This window comes from Ascaphus truei, chromosome 2 (genome assembly GCF_040206685.1).
Source record: "Ascaphus truei isolate aAscTru1 chromosome 2, aAscTru1.hap1, whole genome shotgun sequence".
NCBI classification, from domain to species: Eukaryota; Metazoa; Chordata; class Amphibia; order Anura; family Ascaphidae; genus Ascaphus; species Ascaphus truei.
The window spans coordinates 155668251-155690941 of NC_134484.1; the positions used below are offsets into that span (position 1 = coordinate 155668251).

Genomic DNA, 22691 nt, shown 5'->3' on the forward strand with positions numbered 1-22691 from the left:
AGTGTGCTACACAAAGCCACCATATTCTCAGTATTTATTCATGGTATCACTTGCCTGATAACTACATAACTTTTGCCCATTTTGCTCAAGGGAGTTCAGAAATATATGTATATGTACTATACGCATTGTGCAATGTGTTAGCTATCTCGTGTCTGCAGTTTATCGGCAAGGACAATATACACACCACCTCAGAGAACCTTATTTGGGAACAAAAGAATAGAAGCAATGAAAGCCAAGAGTGAAAGTGATGTTACACACTTCCTACAGAAGTCATTCATTTAATCGTTTTTGGTGAAACATGGGAACCAACGCAGACATTGGTTATAACTAGAAAAACAGAATGACAGAAAGTGGAGTTACTTACTCTGTCTTTTAATCTAAAACAAGCTTGTAAAATTAACTGCTGGGTTTTTGTGTGTGCCAAAAAGTCTACATTGGACTACACACACCGTGTAAATAATACAGATTAATGCAAACAACGCAAATCCAGTAGAGAGAAAGGTTTGCACAGAACAGCTTATAAAAGCTCTGGAGATTATGACATAATTGTAAAGTCTGTATTCATATTGTATATATAAAACAGACAAACCAGTGGCTTCGCAGCAGTCATACCAATTCCTATTAGACTTGTAAAATACTGTATGTTGCAAGCCTTTATCCAGAAAGCATAGAAGTACATGCCACGCCAATGTCTTCGGTAGGTTGTAGAAGATGGCAAGTCTAAAGTTACAGTAGATATTCAATGTGAATACAAACATACATTTCTGGTTACCTTTCATTTGAGGACAGTACGTGCATATCTGTTGTAGTTAGGGCCAACCATGGAAACGTGGAGAACTTCAAACATGTGGCTGCAGCGAGACATGGGGGGAAAAAAAACCACACTTTAATAAAAAAATAATTTTTATTATATATATATATATATATATATATATATATATATATATATATATATATATATATATAAAAAATAAAAAAAATAGTTGTGTGTGTGTGTGTGAGTGAAACAAAGACGATACCATTCTGTGGCTAACGAAATGCTTTTATTTGTGCGAGCTTTCGAGATACACTGATCTCTTCTTCCGGAGGTGTTACAATGGATGAAGCCAAAAAGGGTTTTTTACTTTAAAACAGTGCATACTGGAATGTGATCTGTGATTGAAGCTTATCCCCCCCCCCCCGTACAGTATGCGTTTTATGACTTGAGGTGTTAAATTGTCCCTGAATGTAAGTGATGTATGTGTGTGTATGTAAATATAAATTTGTAAAGCGCCCAGAGTATACAGCGCTTTACAAAAGGTGTGTTTGGAGTGGACGTGTATATAGTGGTGTGAGTAGGTGTAGAAATGTAAGAGTGTGTTGCATTACTATAAGTGTGTGTAGATACTATGTGGTCCCTATTGGGGGCAACGCCGGGTATATCAGCTAGTTGGTCTATAGGGATGGAATTACATTGTATATTTGTATGTGCAGGAGACAGCTGTGTGTGCATTCATATAGCACAGTATGTATAGACACAGCCTTTAGCACTCATGGGAAGAGAGTTCACTTGTGTCAGCACTCTGTGGGCGCTTCTAATGGTTTCACTCTGCAGCAGTTTACATGCTGCCTAGCAACAAGGGCTATAAAAGTGTACAGCTGATTGGTCAACCCCTGATGAAGTCACAACACGTGACGAAACGCATCAGGACATAGCTGACGTCGACGTGCTGTGGAGGAGAGTGTGAGGTCCGCTTCTTCCCCTGCATGCCAGCAGCTGATTACAACTAACTGCAAACACTCAAACTGCTTGGACAAACACAGTTTAACAATAAACTCCCTTTAATACAGTATTATGCTATGGATCTTACGCTTCTTTTTCATTTTTTGTTGTAGGTATCCTTCGATGTGGCAACATCACTTTTGAAGCAGAAGCCCGCACCATTAGGATCAACTATCACCTGGATTTGGACTTTATCTTTTTCAATTAAACTTTTACTGGTTTGATTTCATATATTTTTCTAATTAACACCTTGCACTAATTGAGTGGATATATGTACATATATTTTTTGTATATATTGTATTTGTTATTGGTATATTAGTATAAGCACTATAGTATTAGTGATCAATATTGTTTTTGATTTAATCACATAACAATTTATTAATTCACTCATTTTTACATATAACACGACACTCCATGGCGCTACGTGTGTGTGTGTGAGTGTGTGAGTGTGTGGTGTGTGTGATATATATATATATATATATATATATATATAGATATAGAGATATACAGTGGTCGACAAATCACCAAAAAATCTACTCGCCGAACAAAAAAATCTACTCGCCACCTAGTACCACACGTGTGCTGTTTGGGCCGATAGGAGCTCGCCACGATGTTAAATCCACTCGCCCGGGGCGAGCAAATGTATAGGTTTGTCGAACACTGTATATATATATATATATATATATATATATATATATATATATATATATATAAATTCGAGGCGAGCCAATAAAATGATAAAATATTAGTCACTACAAACAATGGAATGCCATCCCAGAGACTACAACACCTTCAGAGACAAGTACATTACAAAGGAAAGAACCTTGTATAGTGCAGTCATGTTTTAATGCTCCTACTGTACATGTATGTAAGTAAACAACTTATCAGTGTAATTGGAAAGATGTAATCCCACGTAAAGTAACAATTTTACTTATTTGCTTCTTGTGGGAAAAACAATGAACAAGTTTTGCTTTCCTTCAGGTCTGTTGAATTCAAGCTTATCAGCCATTTATGTTTTACCTGCCTGACCAATGATAGCATCATAAATACGTTGCATATAAAGAACAAAATAAGGAAACAATGTAACTGTAGATCTGAGGCTTGACAGTGCTCACTAAAAGAGGAGATTAGCTAAACATTGTAAAACCCTCCAAAGTATGTCTACCACAGAAATGTTCAAGTTTTTTTTTTAAAGAAATAAAAAAGCTGTAAACATGTACATTTACCCTATTTAACATGCCACTGCAATTAGTTCACTCGCATGGGGACCAGCGACTAGATTCTCTGAAACACTATTCTCTCTCTCTAATGCTCATTTCAGTGTCTCATACAAAAGGGAATTAAGATTACAATAAACGCGAGGGGGAAACATAAAAGTTGTTTATTTGAGCCGTGTACTACTTATAATAAACAGTGTAGAAAATAAAGTGTGTTGTTTGCGTTTAATGAACATGCACAATAACTCACAAATGCACAATTTGAAGCGGAAATCAAAGTATGATTCACATCATTAAATCAAATAATATAACCAATTAGCTGGTTTACAATGCATAGTTCCTTATTCTTCCTTGTTGCTTTTATCTTACATTTGTTTTCATGATTAGGTATAATCTGATGCATAGCAACGGTTTCTTTTGGTGGAATTCTTGAAGGCTGAAAGCTGCAAGTGTCGTGTTGAAAATATCCATCAACAAAGTCATCTTGTTGTATGACTAAAGACAAAAACACAAAATAGTTTTTTTTCAAATGTGAGCCGAGTCCTAAATCACACTAAGTACCCAAAAAATTGAACAAGGACTCTCTGGGAGGATAGACTTGGGTGATGGTGCCCAGAAAATATTACACTAAAAATGTTTGATTGGCTATTTAGAGAACATATAGAAAATAAATGAAAGTTTTTTTTTAAAGCGTTGAATATTACAACCCTTGTGTTTGTTCATTACAAATAATAATAATCAGTGGTTGACAAATCACCAAAAAATCTACTCGCCACCTAGTACCAAACGTGTGCTGCTTGGGCCAATATTTACTCGCCCGGGGGTTAAATCCACTCTCCCGGGGCGAGCAAATGTATAGGTTTGTCGAACACTGATAATAATAATAATAATAATAATAGTAAAAGCGAGTTTGCACTCACCCAGCCCTCAGTAATGGTACACTGCGTCCTGCAGGCAAGGTGCTATGATCCTGTGTCCATACCGCTGGACACACAATATACTGTATAACAAACCATAGGATAAGCACTCAAAATATAGATAAATAAGAACTTGCATGCTCCTGGCGATTTTCAGAAACAAAAAAATTACTTTAATGTACAAAAATCAAAAAGTGAGTATACAGACAGACTAACAATGGTCTAAAAAGCAATGTTTCAAGGCCTCCTGGCCGCTTCCTCAGGCCCCATAAGCCTCAGCAGCCTGAGGAAGGAGCCGTGGGACTCGAGTCTGCATACTCACTTGTGTATTCTACCTTTTATTTTTGTACATTAAAGTAACCTTTTTTTTTTTTTTTTGCTGAAAATCGCTAGGGGCACAAAAGTTCTCTTATTCATCTAGATTTTGAGTGCTGATCATACTATGGTTTGTTATGTGTTGTTCATTCAAAATCAACACAACAGATGTCTGAACACCTGGGAGCTCTGGTTCACACATTTCAATAAACAAAAAGATTTTAGTTATATACTGTATTTTAGTTATATACTGTATGGATCAGTTGATGTCCGAATACATAAACCACAATATCAAAAAGCCCAAGAAGCTCTTTAAAAATGTATCAATTGTAATAATAGCACTGTATATTCTGTATTTATGTTACAACCCACCTATTCCCTCCCCACCTATCCTTCCCAGTATTATTTAACCCTCATGCTTTGTTCTGTAAAACGTGATATATGTTTACTATGGTTGTGATACAGTCTTGAAAATGCTAAATAAAAAGTAATACTTTTTGTTTTTAAAAATCAACACAACTTATAAAAATCAACTTCCCCAAGAAAAAAAACGATTACTGGAACTTTGAACTACATCAATCCAATCAAGCTAAAAAATAAAAAAATAAAAATTTCAAATAGGCACCAAATGACTACATTCTAACTTTAAAACTGATATACAGTATGAGCAATACAGTTTTAAATAAGTACTTCCTTGTATATGAACTAATATATATATATTAGTTCATATACAAGGAAGTACTTATTTAAATATATATATATATTAGTATTACATAACTGTGGCTTCATGCTTTCTACTTAGAATCTTATTTTTAACATTTAGTATGTTTCCAAAACTGCCGCCTGTGTTTTTTGTTTTTTTTATCTAATAAGAAATATCAGAGATTTGATTTTGAATTAAAAATAGAATTATAGAATAGAAAAATTATATAAATAAGATCTACATTTAAAAAAAAAAAAATGTTAACACCCCTGCTGTGTGAGAGACCTGTGACACATTGCCGAGCGATTGCTGGTCCCTCTGGCAAAGAAAGGGTTAAAACGTCATGTAACTAAAAGCAAGCATGAAAATATGACCTGCATGCTCCTGGGACGGCCAGGATTTCACTTCATTCGGCGAATCTGGTCTGTTACACGGGATTTCTGTCGGTAAAAGAAACAACCCATCCAGAATACCATCCACTATAGCCTGGAGATTGGGTTCCATGTTGGGACGAAGTTGAGAGAAGAAATCCACTGCGCCAATCTCAATCAACCACTGAGCTGCGGAGGCGTGCTGCAACACACAAATTATTCTATTCCACTTAAGACTTTGCTTATATTTTGGTTTTATATATACTGCATTTGTTTTTCGAGCACCATACAACATTTTTTTTATACTAAATAGTATATAAAATGATTTTACTTCTGGCAGTCAAATTTAAGCAGATCTAGTGCAGAAATAAGGAACGTTTATTGCAAAATTGAAAGCCGCAAGTTAACTATCTGTTACAGATTCAAATCAATCAAACTTTCACTCAATCAAGGTTATCAGAAATATGTTTTTTGAAGCAGTGTTTCTACGATGATAGAAGATTAAAAAAATGAAGAGAAAAAGATCTGAAAACAGAAAGGAAATATGTCCTTGTGCCAACTACACACTGTTGGACGCTATACTCTTGCAAAACAAATACCCTTTCCATAGCTGCATACTCCATAAAGTATTGCGATTCATATAGTGTTACTGAAAAAAAGAACAGTGATATGCTACTGGAAGAGGTTCATGTTAGAACTGAAAAATCTACCATCAAAATTGTTGAGGTTGTTATTTTTGGTAACCTGAAATGCATCATTGGAAACCTCTGATTTAGGCGTTGTATACAACCAAGTGTACAGCTTTGTGTGCAGTTCATTTTTGTGATGGGTGTGCATGGTTTATATTGTTTAGTTTGACCTCAGCATTTAAAACACACTTGCTGAATTACCTGTACAATTAGCGAGATTACATTTGAATCTATTTGCACACTTAAAGTAATATTCTGAATTGTGTCTGGGAAGCCAACTAGCTAAACATTGAATTCTGGATTGTTTCTTAGAGCATCGGAAAGAGCTACTGTACATCTGTGAGATACTTGATGGTCAAGGAAAAGAGCACCCATCAAAACCATCAAAGGTAAAGATGTTTCAAACAACAAAACTGACTGACATTTAGAAGCATCAGATCAATTATTTTTTGCTAGCACGTTGTTCACCTTAATATACTGCAGTAATAACTTGACAAGTTAACAGCAAAACATCCTACACTCAACAAGTGACATGTAATCAAGGTGTTATTATCAAATAGGAAATTCAATATAGTACGAAGCAGGCGTTCATGCCGATATTGACATCAATGTGAGTTTTCGGCTGATAAAGCCTGAATGACCCCATCAGACTATACTGGACGTCCGCTTTATTGAATTACCCACCAAGTGTCATCACGTCTGTCTGTTCTTAACCTTTTCTCGATCTTCTTACTATAAATAACAATTATGCAGTCATACGAGCATATATTCTAAATAAATACAGTATGCATTCTTATACTTTGGGAGAGGAGTTAATTACAATGCATAATAAAACATTAATAACAAAATTGCATTTTGATGTGTTAATTAAGAAATCTTTAACCTGCTTGACTATGAGTACTAGATTGCTCACCTTAGCCAACTTATTTAACAGAAGAAGTACTTCCTCCTTCATTGGTACTGCAGGGAAATTAAACCATTCCAGCAAATGTAAAAAGAAGGACTTTTCTTGAACAAGATCCATGAACGAAATCAAATTATGATCTAGTTTACAGAGAATATTTTTAAGTGCTCGTTCTCTGATCTCCACCAATTGATGACCTGAGAAGATAAAACATAAAATACTTTATTGATTTTGACATCCATAAAACACTACAAACTAATTGTTACACATAAAAGGTCAGTATAGTCCGTGCCATTTGTACATAATTGCACCCACAAGGAAAACAAATCATTTATTTATTTGCTTTTTCTACGTTACAATTTTTTTTTTTTTTTTTTTTAAAGAGTTTTATGCATTTCAATCACTTGGGAAATTACATGAATTGAGGAAAACTTCAATGATCACTTAAACCATCCCCACATTAATATACCAATATGAGAGGCACCTTACATATAGTGAGCATCCAGTCTTAAAAGCATCTGATTTCCATAAGGTTTTTCTGTAGGAAAGACAGACAGGCAGAGAGAGAGACAGACAGGCAGAGAGACAGAGAGAGAGACAGAGCAGAGAGAGAGACAGAGCAGAGAGAGAGAGAGAGAGAGACAGAGCAGAGAGAGAGAGAGACAGAGCAGAGAGAGAGAGAGAGAGAGAGAAACAGAGCAGAGAGAGAGACAGAGCAGAGAGAGAGAGAGAGAGACAGAGCAGAGAGAGCAGAGACAGAGCAGAGAGAGCAGAGAGAGACAGAGCAGAGAGAGAGAGAGAGACAGAGCAGAGACAGAGAGACAGAAAAGACAGAGACAGAGAGATATCCCAAATCCTACTATCCAGAACATCAAGACAGAGTTGGCATAAGGATGCGCATCTCTTCCCCTGGCTCAGCACAACTCCATCATACCCAAACATCTGTATGACCATGTGCCCCTCAACCAGCAAAGCTGGTGCTACTTTGAAAAGACACTAAAAGATGTCACCTTGGAGAGAACAGCCAAATACCCACTGCAGGACAGGACACAGCACCATGGTCCCAGACTACACAGGACTCATGAGAAACAGAGGTACACACACTGGCACCTACACAGATGGAAGCATTGGAACAACCGTACAACACCACAGAACAGCATTACACCAACAACCTCCAGAACCAGACCAACTGCCAGCAATGAACTAAATGAAATCCGGGCACTGCTCAGTACCATCTGCACCAGACTGATGTAAGTATGCAAAATTCTAATTACATTAATACCCTAAACAAGCACACACCACATATCCAGAGAAAGAAAGAGAAGTGCATAAGCACTAAGAATGCACCCACATTTATCTACAAACACTAGTCACTGAAATCTGAAAAAAATTAAAAAAACACCTTGTAAATTATCTCACTGGAAGGTAGAAGATATCTAAGATGGGATCTTTTAAAATTAGTATCTGGCACATTCAGGGCCTGAATGATTCAGCTTTTGGGTCCAAAAACCAAGACCCAGACTTTATAAACAAGTTGATGAATGTAGACATTTTCATCCTCCACGAAACATGGATACAATCAGAGGCGAAGTCTCTCCTACCTATGGGTTATAGAGAGCTAGTACCAGCCCAAAAACACAGATGGTGTGAAACGAGGCCGCCATTCAGGAGGAATCATAATATGGTACAAGGAAGAGCTTAAAAGCAAAATAAACCAAACAGAAAGAGGAGATCCCCACATGTGGCTACAAATAAAAGTCTCCATGTTCACCCATCAATATGACCCATACCTATGTGCAGCATACGCCCCTCTCTTATTCCCCATACAAGCCAGACATCTTTGAGTTCCGCAGACAGAGACAGTCCACTTTCAGACCCTGGGCAAAGTGCCGATATGTGGAGACCTCAACGCCAGAACATGACGAAATAGCTACAGATGGAAATAACTGTATCTTTGGAAATAACACGTGCTGTCATAGCTCTGTGACACTCCAACGAAACATATGACAGCACAATAAGCAAGAGTGGTAAAGAGCTACTGAACCTCTGTCACGGTCTGGGACTGTACATAACCAATGAACGGACAAGGAGAGACTATTAGGGCAGATACACATACAGCAGCGCAGTGGATTAAGCCATCACCGATATAGACCCACAAGCCATCAGTGCTTTCATAGTTACACCAGCATCACCACAATCAAATCATGCTCTTTATTAAGAGACCAGACCATCGAAGCACAACACAAAAAAACCTCTCCTACCTCCATAGCCTGAAAGCCACAAACAAATGGACAAAACAGGGCCTCGCAACATACACAAACAATCAACAGACCAGAAGTCGGAAACCAACTCCAAAGCTTCCAGAACACAAACTACGAGCAGAACAAACACGTAGTAAACCTGGCAGTAAGAAATCTCAACAAAATATTCCATCTAATAGCAAAAAAATCAAACCTAAAAAGAAACAGCCCTAATCGACCAACAACAAACTCCAAAATCAAAGAAAAATGGTTTGACAATGAATGTAACACCCTTAGAAAAAGCCAACGAACAATGTCAAACCAAAAATACAGAGACAAGGTACAAGGTACCACCAAACACCTGAAGCACCACAGGCACACCCTAAGAAAGAAAAAACAGAGTCACATCGCCAAAAAAAAAAAGAAAGAATTTAAAAAGCATTGGATGAAAATTATTTTTGGCAAACTTGTAATCATCTTGATACAAAACAGAATAACAGACATCTGGCCATTGCGAATGGAAACATTTGGAAAAACTACTTTGAGGACCTCTACCAAGAAATCCCAGAAGAAAAACTGAAACAAGAACAAAAACAAATTCTCACCAAACAAACAACACTAGAGATTATAAAAAAAAAAAAAAAAAAACCCCTGGACATACCAATTACAATCCAGGAAATAAATGAAAAATGAAAACGGATAAAAACCAAGAAAGCCAGTGGACCAGATGACATTCTACATGAGATGGTGAAGTATAGCAACCCATTGATACAAGAAGCTCTAGTCAAAATGTTCACCCTTGTCCTTACTACTGGCTACTTCCCTGAACTGTGGAACCAAGGAATGAGAAATCCTAGTCACAAGAAAGGAGACAGGCTGGACCCATCCAATTACAGAGGCATCTGTGTCAGCAGCACCCTGGGGAAACTGTTCAACAGCACCTTGAACAGCAGAATCCTCACCTTCCTGACAGAGCGTACTGAGAAAGAGCCAGACAGGCTTCCTGCCAAACCACCGCACCAAGGATCACATCTACCCCCTACACAGCCTGATCAATAAGCATGTCCACAACACCAACAAGATGAATCACATTCAGGAAAACTGAAGCACTAATATCACCAGTTAGAAAAAAATTAGAGAGTGCGTTGATACCCATTTTTTTGTAATAGACATAATTTTTTATTGTCTGTAACAAAATTGATCTCAATACTACAGGAAGCGAGACTGAAAATGAAACAGAAAATCCCACACAATATGCCTTCAGTTGTTCCGATAATTCAATACGAGCACGGAAGGCAGAACAAGTGTTTGATAACACACTAGAACCCAATTGTGAATATATATCTGATTTTAAAATCCAGTTTTCAAAACTAGAAAAATTATTGTCCACCAATATACGCACATGGTGGGGCATAATTACTTTACAAAATTACATCAAAACTAAAAGGATCCCCAGGGGATTACGTATAAAAAATCCCCCACATTTGGGTTCACAAAAATGGACTTTGAGAATAAATAGAAAGGAGCTCTTAATTGCTGTTCATTTACACTTATGGACTTAATTGTACAATTAAAATCTAAGGAGAAACAACTTCTGAATAAGGATATACATACACTCCAAAAAGAACTAAGCCAATATATAAACATGGAGGGCTTCAATAAATTAGATGAAATTCTCTCAACATTGATACCATGGAAAACGATATAATGGTGAAAAAACAGGTGAAATTTGAGAGGGATAAACAAGATAACATTCGCAATCAGGTATATATGTGGCAGAAACCTACACCATCAAAGAGGTTCAATTCATCTACCCCACAAAATAAAATACACCAACAACAAAAATCTATATTAAAGAAAAATATTTAATTCTTTAATCCAACAAGTGGAGAATCAGATTTTTCTGACAATTAACCATTTCCACAAGCCACTACCTCTCACCATGTAGTCAGTCAAGATCGCGAACATCAGAATGAAACTAGAGGGGGTCCAAGAAGTTCTGGACATTCTACTTCGGAAGTTAATAGAAGCAGGGTGTATGAAACAAAAACATAATTTGGTTCCTCAAAAAAACAGGAACATTCAAACATACAAGATGAGGCAAGAAAAGAAAGCAAAAGAAATCCACAAAAGAGGATAAAGAACTTTTAATTGAGGACAATAGTATAATTAACTTGTCTGACATTCCTCTTTCACATGCTCAACTTTCGGTATTAAATAAGGGGCTTAAATTTGCACCTGATATTAGCTTCAAATTGTTTGATACGATTGTGGATCTCTACAAGTATGTCCGCAAGTTAACCCTCAAACGTTTTTTGGGGGAGGAATGTGCTGGCGGCACTGCTGAGAATATTGATGATTTTGATAGCTCTAATTTATCAGAGCATCAATGTTCATTGGACTCCACTAACATAGGGAGTAGTGATCTAAGCACTGTGGCCGCCACCTTTACCTTCGAAGAACAATGTTGTTTGCAGGATATGACTTCATTATTAGAGGACATTGAAGGGAGTGATAATGTTGATTTCTCAAATGTGTTTGGTAGACAACAGTCGGGGTTTAAGAAAAAGTCTACATTTTTTCCGACATATATGAAGGGACATGGTCTCATGACATTTGAGAAACTGGTTGAGAGGGATTTGACTCTGCGCTCTAGGGGCTACACGTTCGATGTGGGCCCCCTGCAGAGTAGATTCAACAATCTCACCAGGACAGAAAGAGATGCTTTACACACTCTCAAAATCAATGATTCCCTGATTATCAAAGGGGCGGACAAGCGGGGAGCCATTGTAGTACAGAGTAAAACTCAGTATAGAGATGAAGCTACTCGCCAATTATCTGATAGGTTATCTTACTCTGTGCTACGTGGCGATCCCACATTACCATTTCTAAAACAACTAAGGTCCCTCCTTGATGAAGGATCCCTCTTAGGGGTCCTTGATCAGAAGAAGTGGGAATTTCTCTTTGAATCATCCTATCATACCTGTCTTTCACCATCTCCCAAAGATCCGTAAGACTTTTGTCTCCCCTCCTTGGAGGCCAATAGTCTCTAGCATTGGATCTTTGGGAGATGGTGTCTCTCGATATGTGGACCATTACCTACAAAGTTTTGTTAGGTCTATGCCTTCATATATTAGAGACAGCAGTGATCTCTTGGAACAACTGACATCTGTTACCTGGCAAAGAGGTTACATCTGGGTCAGACTAAATGTGACCTCTCTTTACACTATTATAGCACATAATCATGGGATGGCAGCTGTCATGTTTTATTTGGATCACTCTATTCTTTCACTAACACAAAGCACTTTCATTTTAGATTGTATTCACTTTTTATTAACCCACAATATTTTTTTGTTGATGGGGCTTTCTATCTCCAAACACTTTGAACCGCAATGGGTACCAGCTTTGCTCCCTCTTATGCCAACCTATTTTTGGGTTGGTGGGAGTCGGTCCACGTGTTTGGCGACGGAAACCCCTATCGGTAATTTATCACTTTTTATAGGCGCTATATAGATCTTATCTTTATTTGGGAAGGGGATGTAGATTCACTTTTATTATTTATAGAATATCTGAATCACAATGATCTCAATTTAAAATTCACTTACACATGATTTTCACCATATACATTATTTAGATTTACTTTTGTTTATTGATATGAATATGGTGATTAATTCGGATGTGTACAGGAAAATTAACTCATGGAACACTTTTTTAAGGGCAGGCAGTCCCTGTTTAGAGGGATCCCAAAGGGACAACTTATCAGGTTAAAACGGATCTGTTCCAACATTGAGGATTTTCTCTAACAATCGCAGGAACTTCTTACAAGGTTTGAAGAAAGAGGCTATTTAGCATCAGACCTAAAAAGAGATCACTTGATGAAGTGACTGGTATGAGCAGGGAGGATTTGTTGGATAAACAAAGAAAACGTCCTAATAACAGATGGGACACAAAATATCCCATGTTCATTACACAACATAATGTACAAGCAAATGCTATATAAAAAATATTGTAAAGAAACGTTGGGGTATTTTGTCTGCAGATCAATTACTTAAACCGGTTCATGCGGAGGGTCCCCGCTTTGTGTTTAGAAAAGCGAAAACTATAGCTAATCATGTCTCTAGAAGTCTTTTTTCATTTACAAAATATTTGCAAGATAGCAATTTACCCAAAGGCAGTTTCAAAAGCTTAAATGTATTTCATGTATAGATATGGACAGGTTCTACATTCAATACAGGACACAGGTTCCCAATTATTTCATCCATTAACTGTAATACCACATTCACAGACAGTCTATCTTTTGGACTGTAGTAATCAGTATGTAGGTCGGACTACACGAGCACTCAAAGCTCGGATGAGGGAACATCTTAGGCTCATCAGAATAGGTGACCTCACTCATTCGGTTTCAAAACATTTCACGAACTGAAAACATGGAAGCATTGACAACTTCACTTATATGGGAATTGAACATGTGCCCAAACCTATTAGAGGAGGAAATAGGATGGAACTATTATATAAACGAGAATTATATTGGATATTCACATTAAATACTAGAGTGCCTAATGGGTTAAATTTTGACTGGGACCTAGGTCCATTTCTGCATTAAATTCACCTGATAGTACTTACTTTGGTGTTGAATGTGTATACTTTATATAATATTCGGCTACTTAGGTCTTATTGGATAATACTCCAGTACCTATATATTTTAGATAAGTGGATGTATGATCTACAGTTAGGATTCTGTAATAGAATATTAGATTATTATTGAAATATAGGATATTACGATATTAGAGTATCATTGTAATATGATATCCTATGATTGTTCTCTGGGTCCATACTTATCTCAATGTAATATATTGTTGGGATTCAAGGTTATATAAATCAAAATGTGTTATTTTATTGTAGCCATGCATGTAAAATGGTCTGCAGTTGTCTCCCCTGCTGGCAGTAAACCTGGTAGGTTACAGGGATGCCAGCAGTAATCATGGAGGTTTGCCCTCACACCCTGGTGAGGTGCCCTATGTATGGATGGGAGTGGCTACATGCTCTGAGTCCACAGTTAGTGACATCAGAGTTGTGACAGTTCCTGAAGTATATAAGGCACAGCACTGCCCAAAGTTAGTGTGTGTTGAAGGAATAAGTCTGTGTTGAGACTTGGGAAAGGGAGGGCCCATCTAGTGCAGTAACTAGTGGCCCATTTCTACATAAAGTAGCGTCAAGCCTGACAAGGCCACACTGTGTCCAGGGACCTGGCAAAAGGTGATCTCCCTGCGGGGAGAGGGGATCCCACTCCATTGGGAGGGCGTACCATTTCAAGGGACAGTACGGCGAGATGTGCGGCTGAGCTGTTCGCTGCAAGGGGGGCAGTTTGCTACATCAACAATAAAGATGCCCTGTTCAAAGACAACCCCACTGTGTGAGTGTGAAGTTACTCTCCAGTGGCAGTCACCACCAAGAAGAAGTTCCTCATCAGGACCATCTCCCTGCGGACGCATAGATCGAGATGAAGTGGAGGCGCTGCACGTGATATAGGTAGGACTCGCACACACTACCTCAGCTGCCTGTCTGGAGTGACAATCCCCTAACACCATCATGCGGGAGACTCAGGAGTCCTGTTGCCTACAGGTGCACCACCAGACAAGACCATGTAATGGGGGCTGGATAGACCACAGGGGCCAATATGAGATTGGGTGGGGGCCCAAGACCCGTTACATTATATTTGCAACATCACATTTAGTATTAATAAAATAAATTTAAGATCACAATTAGCTGATTATGGGATTTATATAATTGAAAGCATTTAGGATGGTTTATTGTTATCAACTTTATATGCTAGTAATATGTTTCCCATAATCAGGATTGTTTGCATAGCTGCTTTATGATATTTGCATATATTTCTCTAAAAATAAAATAATTCTCAGTCTTCCAAATGTCTCTACACGAAGTACATAAACAATGTAATCTAGTTGAGCATGATTTTATTAATCTCCCAAAGGAGATTATCTGTGGTCAATTTATGTTGCCTTTAAAAGATTTTTAGGTAAATGCTCACCACAGGATGCTATCATTCTTCCTTTCTCTTGTTTTTATTTTCACAACTTATTTTTTGTGTTTTATATCTTGCTTTTATGGATTTGTTTATATATGTAGGAGAGTTTGTTTCTACTACCGGGCTTCAATTGTTTTTTTAACATGGTTCAGAGGGCTGTGTGTATTTTGGTTATTAGTATGAATAAAGTTTTGTTCTTTTGAATTTTTTTTTCTGAATCCTTGCTAGTGCGCGCTGACGTCACCTCCTGCGTCACACCAGACACTTTCAGGAAGTGAACGCGGGGGGGATGTGGATGGTGCGAGTGGCAGGTATTTAAGAAACCCGGTAAGTCAGATTTACTATGCACCTTGATAAAGAGCGTCACGCCCGAAACGCGTTGGTGGGGGCCTTGTGCTCCGTTGTGTAACTTTTTGCTCATGATCCATTACATTTTTATTTGGATGGGACACACTCTCTTGCAATTTATTTTTTCTAACTGGTGATAGTAGTGTTCCAATTTTCCTGAATGTGATTCATCTGCTTGCTGTGGAAAACGGAGGCACACCCTATTGGAGGAGGAAAATCCTATTGGAGGAGCATAATTATCCAGAAGACCAGGCAAATGTGAGTTTATTGCTCTTGTTCCTATGCACCATGTATTGTTGGCCCGCTTCGATGCATCTATGTCTGGACACTTATTAGTGAGGATTCTTACTGCAGTGATTGTGGAATTCCGGCCAGCTATTCGAATAATAGTGGATTATTGGTGTCATTATAAATTGGAATATTGGTCTATATATGTGACACTCAAGGGTCATACACCAGATTAGTGTCAACAAGAAGTTTTGAATAACTTATGTTTATGTTGGCTATTAATTCTATAGATAGAGCACCATACAGTTTTGGTCATTGTCACAACACCAACAAGGGCAAAATCTTTGCTTGCTTTGTGTACTTAAAAAAGGCCTTCGACTCCATCTGGCATCCAGGTCTATTGCTGAAAATGAGTGGAATAGGGGAAAGAACATATGACACCATCAAAATTATGTACTCCGAAAACAAATGCTACGTTAAAGTAAAGAACAAAAGGACAGACTTATTCCATCAAGCCAGGAGAGTTAGAGAGGGCTGTTGCCCGAGTCACACACTTTTTAACATATACATTGAGCGTGCAGCAACCCTAGAATCCTCCTCAGCCCCTGGGCTGACACAGAGATTAAGTCTACTATACGCAGACTATCTGCTCCTGCTGTCACCAACAGAACAGGGCCTCCAAAAGAACCTGGCGATACTAGATAAATTCAACCAGAGCTGGGCACTCTGTGAACCTAAACAAAACAAGAATAATGGTATTCCAGAAAAAAAAAAATCTACAAAAACGGCTAACCAAATCACAATTCACACTGAATGACAATGCACTGGAACAGACAGCGAGGTACACATATCTTGGTCTAACAATGAGTTCATCAGGGAAATTCAACCGGACCATAAATACACTGAAGGAGAAGGCCTGCAGAGCATTCTGTGCAGTAAGGAAACAGATGTACCACCTCAAACCACCAATAAGAGTCTGGATGAAAATATTCAACAGCATGATCACACCCATCCTTCTGTATGGCAGTGAGGTGTGGGGTCCTGAGACATTCCCAGACTTCAGAAAGTAGGATACCAGCCCATTCATAATAGTGCATCTGAAATTCTGCAAACACCTTCAACTACACTGGAGTACACAAAACAATGCATGCCGGGCTGAGTTGAGCTGCTTTCCACTACTGCTCACTGTAGAGAAGAGAGCACGGACATCCTGGGTTCACCTAAATAGCCATCCACAGTCTTACTGCTACAGAGTAAATGGGAATCCAGGAGCTCCTCACTACACCCTGTACCATCAAACAACTTGTCCTCTCCCTCCCAGAACAAAAACTACACACATCAACAACCTGCCAAAAAAACAAATCAATTCAATTGCCAGCAAAATGAAGGAGCACTATGTAACTATGTAGAAAAATTATATCCAACACTGAAAGAAGCTAGAGACCTACAGACGACACAACGAGTATTCTAAGGCCTCGGGCATGGTCAGCGCTTAAGCGCTGACCCGTGCTGAGGCGCGCTGCTGCTCGGCAGTGAGCCCCCGCTTTCCCTGAGCCTCAGCGTGCCTCTGCCCGGCTGGATTCACCCTGGACGCAGCCTTAAACTTGCCTTAAACTAGCCAGGTACATGCTGACACATTTCAGTGACATTTCTGCAGAGGCTAATGGCCCATCGGATTAACAAAGCAGGGGTCCCTGGCAGTTCCATTCAGTTTGAAATGTTTCAGCATGTACCCAGCATGTACCTGGGTCTTGTTGATGATTGCCACTGGTTTGTTTTAGAATAACCATCGGCACTACAGTACCACAGCCTACAGAGAGAATACAGGCATACCCCGGTTTAAGTACACTCACTTTAAGTACACTCGCGAGTAAGTACATCTCGCTCAATAGGCAAACGGCAGCTCACGCATGCGCCTGTCAGCACGTCCTGAACAGCAATACCGGCTCCCTACCTGTACCGTAGCTGTGCGCAAGCGGGGAGACTATAGAGCCTGTTACACATGTGTTATTTACATCAGTTATGCACGAATATGACGATTGCAGTACAGTACATGCATCGATAAGTGGGAAAAGGGTAGTGCTTCACTTTAAGTACATTTTCGCTTTACATACATGCTCCGGTCCCATGTGTATGTTAATGTGGGGTATGCCGTACACCACCCTGGCACCCTACCTGCTGAAGGTAAATGGCCCAAAGCAGAGACAGGCATTGTGCCAGTACAGAATGAGTGCCCAAAGCCTGGAAAATGGAAACAGGCAGACACAGACAGAACTGTAATCCCTGAGAGATGAGACTGTGCCAGCGATGTGAGCTAGGAGAGGTAGAAGATGAAACACTTCTTGCTGCACAAAATAGTCTGAAGTGAGGAGTGCCCACCTGGAGAAACTCACAACTCTTATCCAGAACTTTAATATAGAAGAGAACCAAAAAATAGCGATCCTCTTGGGAGGAGATGAAACCACGGCAGAACTGGCTGCACAATATACCTGTCACAACCTGAGAAACGCCCACTAAACCCTGTATCCCTCTGTGTAACTGTTACCCATGTACTGTGTAAACATTATACTCTATCTCCTATTATGCATGCTTTGATAATACTGAAATGTTTTTCTGTCATGACAATAAAGATTATTTGATTTGAGAGAGACAGAGAAAAAGACAGACACACAGAGGCAGAGAGACACAGAAACATACAGATCATCTGTTTTCCATCAGGTTTTGCTAGAGAACCTGGTTATCAAAAGCACTTTAATACCCTAATATGATATGTAAAGTTAAATGTCTTAAAATAGTTTTATTAATATTATTATTAAAATATAGGGGTATAAAACAGAAACACGATGAGTGCAAAATGATGTGCCCATGGTCAGTGGTACTAATACATACAAAGTAGTTAATGATGTTCACTTATTGATTCTTATCCTAAGAGACTGTCCTAGTCTTGTATCAAATATTTATATAGTTGTCCTCTTAGCTTCCAATGTCTCAGTTATTGCTTAGAGGGCTAGTAGACATAGATAACACCACTAGATGTTTTAATCATATATATTATAGTGATGAAAGTAATGTAATAAATCCATAATCAATATTCTGACCATAAATTGCTACAGTATAACTAGAGCAGCTTACTCCATAAAAAGGTAAGTATCAGAGATTAACTTCTGACCTTTGGACCGGTACTACGATAAATTAAGAGAGTTTTGGTGTAACTTCAGTTCAATTTCACTGGAGTCAACTTTAAAAATTACCAAAGTGTTTACAAGAGTGGAGATAGTGGTGTCTCAAATCACTGTCGAACTCAATCTCAGTTTTAGTCTTAGTTTACTGTCTCCCCAGTATATGATCAGTATCAGGGCCATCTTAACAACATTAGGGCCCCCCGGGCAAAGCAGTGCACGGAGCCCTGTCTACACTGTCGCTCCCAGCCTCCCACGCGCTCACTAGCAGCAGCAGGCACTGGAAGTGCTGCACTGCTAGGCTGCAAGCGGTTGTGACGCGAGCGGGTGCCGGGGCGGGCGGAGAGCGAGCGGAGCCGGGGTTCCACTTCCGGGAGGGGGAGAGTGAGCGGAGCCAGGGTGCCGGATGGGGGGAGAGCGAGCCGGGGTGCCAGGTACCGCGGCAGGGGGAGAGCGAGCCCTCCTAGCTAGACTTAGAATGGAGATTTTTAGCATTGGTGGGCACGCATGGTTAGGGTTGCCAGGTGGCTTGTCCAAAAATACTGGACCCCCCCCCCCCCCCGAACACAAAAAATACCCCCACGCCCCCCAAATGCATCTAAAGAATACCCCCACGCCCCCAAAAACATTTAAAAATACCCCCACCTCCCCAATACATTTAAAATATCCCCCATCATCATGATCTCATCTCCCCAGGCTGGCCCCAATCACCATTTTATTCTCCCCACCCCCCCATCATCTCACCCTGGCCCCCATCCTCTCACCATCTCACCCTGCCCCCCCCCATCCTCACCATCTCACCCTGCCCCCCCCATCCTGTCACCATCTCACCCTGCACCCCCCCCATCCTGTCACCATCTCACCCTGCCCCCCCATCCTGTCACCATCTCACCCTGCCCCCCCCCCATCCTGTCACAATCTCACCCTGCCCCCCCCTATCCTGTCACAATCTCACCATGGCCCCCCATCCCCCAATCTGTGTCCTTACCTTATTGCCAGGAAGGACACATACTTCTCTGGGCCGCCGGGGTGTGGGCTCCGCCCCAGCTGTCCTCCGATTGGCTCTCAGCCCCTCCAATCAGGGACAGGCTGCACACAGAGACACACAGACACACACGAGTGCTCCTGCCCGGACACCGTCTCAGTACTTCTCTCTGCACTGCCTGCCCACGCGCTGCCCCCCGCCACCACAAAAATGCATTACCTCCGATTTAAAAAACGGACACCTGGCAACCCTACGCATGGGCTGGGCGCGTGGGGCCCCCGGGCAACTGCCCAGCGTGCCCATATGTTAAGACGGCCCTGATCAGTATACTGATGTATATGCCACTATGTTACTAGTATGAGCTATAGTAGCTAGATGCTAGACTCAGACAGATAGTTTCCTGGACAAAATTGCTATCTGGGGGTTTCATGCAGCGCAGGTCACTGCAGAAACGAGGGGTAGATGGAGGTGGAGAAGGGGAGAAGTGAGAGAGAGAAAATGAGATGAGGTGATAGTCAGAGAGAGGAAAAGGGGAAATTGAGAAATTTAAAAAGGGATGTTTCAGGGGATAAATATAGCTCTTGAAGCTCTCTGACTCTCATAGTTGCGGTATTGCAGACATTCGAATGAAGGTAGAAAAATGTCACTTTTTACAAATCTGTCTGTGAATATTTACACTTGCGAATAAACACTGTAAATTATGTGAGAATGTTGCCGAATAATTTGTCAATCTCTATTCTTTAGAGAGATTAAATTACCCTTTAAAATATGCCTTTATTTTTCTATGTTCTCTGTACAACTGATATGTTTATCTTGGACATCTCTGAAATTCAAGTTCATTAGACACTTTTTACCTACACGGCTAGAGATCAAATCATATTTACTTTACATGGGGGGAGGTGGGTAACCATAGCAATACTCAATCTACCTGCCGCATCTTCCAAAGCATTTGGTTGTAAAGGAAACATTAAAAGCTTTAAATAACATTTAGTAATACTTATACTGTGTGTTTAGAGACTTTAAGATATTGGGGTAGGAGGGGTGTGAAAGTGATCCTTTTATGGTTATCTTGGTGCTACTCTTCTGCCTTTACAGTTGATGGTAAATTCTGCTGCTTGGCTGGTCCACAACAACTACCACCATTTTGCATGTCCCACTACTCCATTCCCTCTTCTGTCTTCCTAGCAGGTTACTTTTCAGATTGTCCATTCTCTGCAATTCACCATTTACCGGTTATAATTAGGACAACGTCTTTTATGGTTGTTGATGCTTTTCACTCAGCCTGCCACCTTGGTCATTGAAGCTTTCCAACATTTGGCTTCAAGACCTGTGACAAAACGTAACAACTTGTAGGTTTTTAAAAGTTTAATAACTAATTTGTTTAAAATGTGTTACCGAATATAACTATTTTGTTATTTTTGTAGCGGTTGTGCAACTTCTTAGGGCAATTGTGCCAATAAGATAGAAAAAAAATTAAATACAATATTACCAAGTTTCTTGACCAGTGCAGAGAGATCCATGACACAAGGTGTTCTTCCTTCCTGCTCCAGACTTTAACAGATGATTCTGAAAGACACACATCACAATAACATCACATGTAAATTACACACGTCCCATTTGAACCCCCCAAAAAAACACAATTTTTTTTTTTTAGTTATTTCTGTCTCTCAAAATAAAGATAGTGCTATCGCCAATGCAACAAAACAGCAACAACATTTGCCACAGACAAAATTAAACATCCTCGGTAAGTGTCCCCTGGAATATGAATTGGGCAGTGGTCTTACAGCAGAGAAATGTTTGGGTTATTAAACGTATGGGATGGCACAGGAAAAGTACTCCCAAACTTCTGCTGCTTCTTTGAGGATCTTTACCTAACCTCTTTTGTGATGGTGATAAGTAATGATGATAATGCCTGTGAACCCTTGTATCTGAAAGAAAGCGAGTCCCAGTAGGAGGTTTTGCAAAGAGACAGTGAATCGGAACACAGATAGTGCCAGGCGCCTGTATGTACACCAGCAAATGCATAGGATGTTCACACATTGTACTTTACATACATGTACGCAATGTAATCCTGCTTATGCCTTTATTTAATCGAGGCTCACCTGCAGCTGCTAGCAAACTCCCTTGGGCTCCATGCTCTGCAGTTTAAACTGTGCTGATTCCTACATCCCCAAACACCAGAACTACAACTCCCGTCATGCACCGCGACCACACATCGCTATACTACAACCCTCTCACCTCCGCTACGGCAACGCGCGATCTTTCACGGGAGTTGTAGTTTTGCTTTTGGTCCATGGCTGACATCTACCGCTCACCAGAAAACTACAATTCCCATGAACAACCGCGGCTCAGCCCTCGCAACCTGTAATATTTGCTGCTAAAAGAGGCGTAGGACAGATTATGTGAGACAGGAGTGCTATGACACGAAAGTGGCGCTGCACAGGGCTATTACGGCGCGAAATTTAACTGTTGAAGCAGTTTTGAGCGCGCGATTGCATGCGGGTGGCGGGAAAGAGGCGGAGGCTAACAGTATTAGTGCAATGAATGATACATGCACAGAGCAGGGCTCTTCAACTAGTTCTCATAACTAGGACTCAGAAAACATTTAGGAGTGGAAGGGTTACAGCTTATAGTCCTTTTAGATTCAAGACAAGCTATTATATTTCAACACGTTGCAGGCATTTATACTATCTGTACTATCAATATTTACATTAATGTCGGCTAGCTGCAATTAGGGTAAAAAACATTGCACTGGTTTTATAAAGGTGGGGAATAGTATTTTGTGTG

At 39.8% G+C, this 22691-nt stretch overlaps 1 protein-coding gene across 5 annotated transcripts in view; it reads right to left on the bottom strand.

Moving 5' to 3' along the window:
* RTTN (rotatin) overlaps positions 1-22118 on the bottom strand; it is a 182900-nt gene extending 160782 nt beyond the window's left edge. For 4 of the 5 annotated variants that reach the window (XM_075585443.1, XM_075585445.1, XM_075585442.1 and 1 more), the window contains exons 1-6: positions 22007-22118; positions 21394-21470; positions 6888-7075; positions 5289-5487; positions 3349-3474; positions 773-851 (exon numbers count right to left, since the gene is read on the bottom strand). In XM_075585443.1, the coding sequence (XP_075441558.1) occupies positions 773-851; positions 3349-3474; positions 5289-5487; positions 6888-7075; positions 21394-21424 (623 nt within the window). In that variant the 5' untranslated portion in view covers positions 21425-21470; positions 22007-22118. Of the gene's footprint in view, positions 1-772; positions 852-3348; positions 3475-5288; positions 5507-6887; positions 7076-21393; positions 21471-22006 lie in introns of those variants that run through there. The other variant, XM_075585446.1, reaches the window with a different exon arrangement.
* Between the last annotated feature and the right edge of the window lie 573 nt (positions 22119-22691).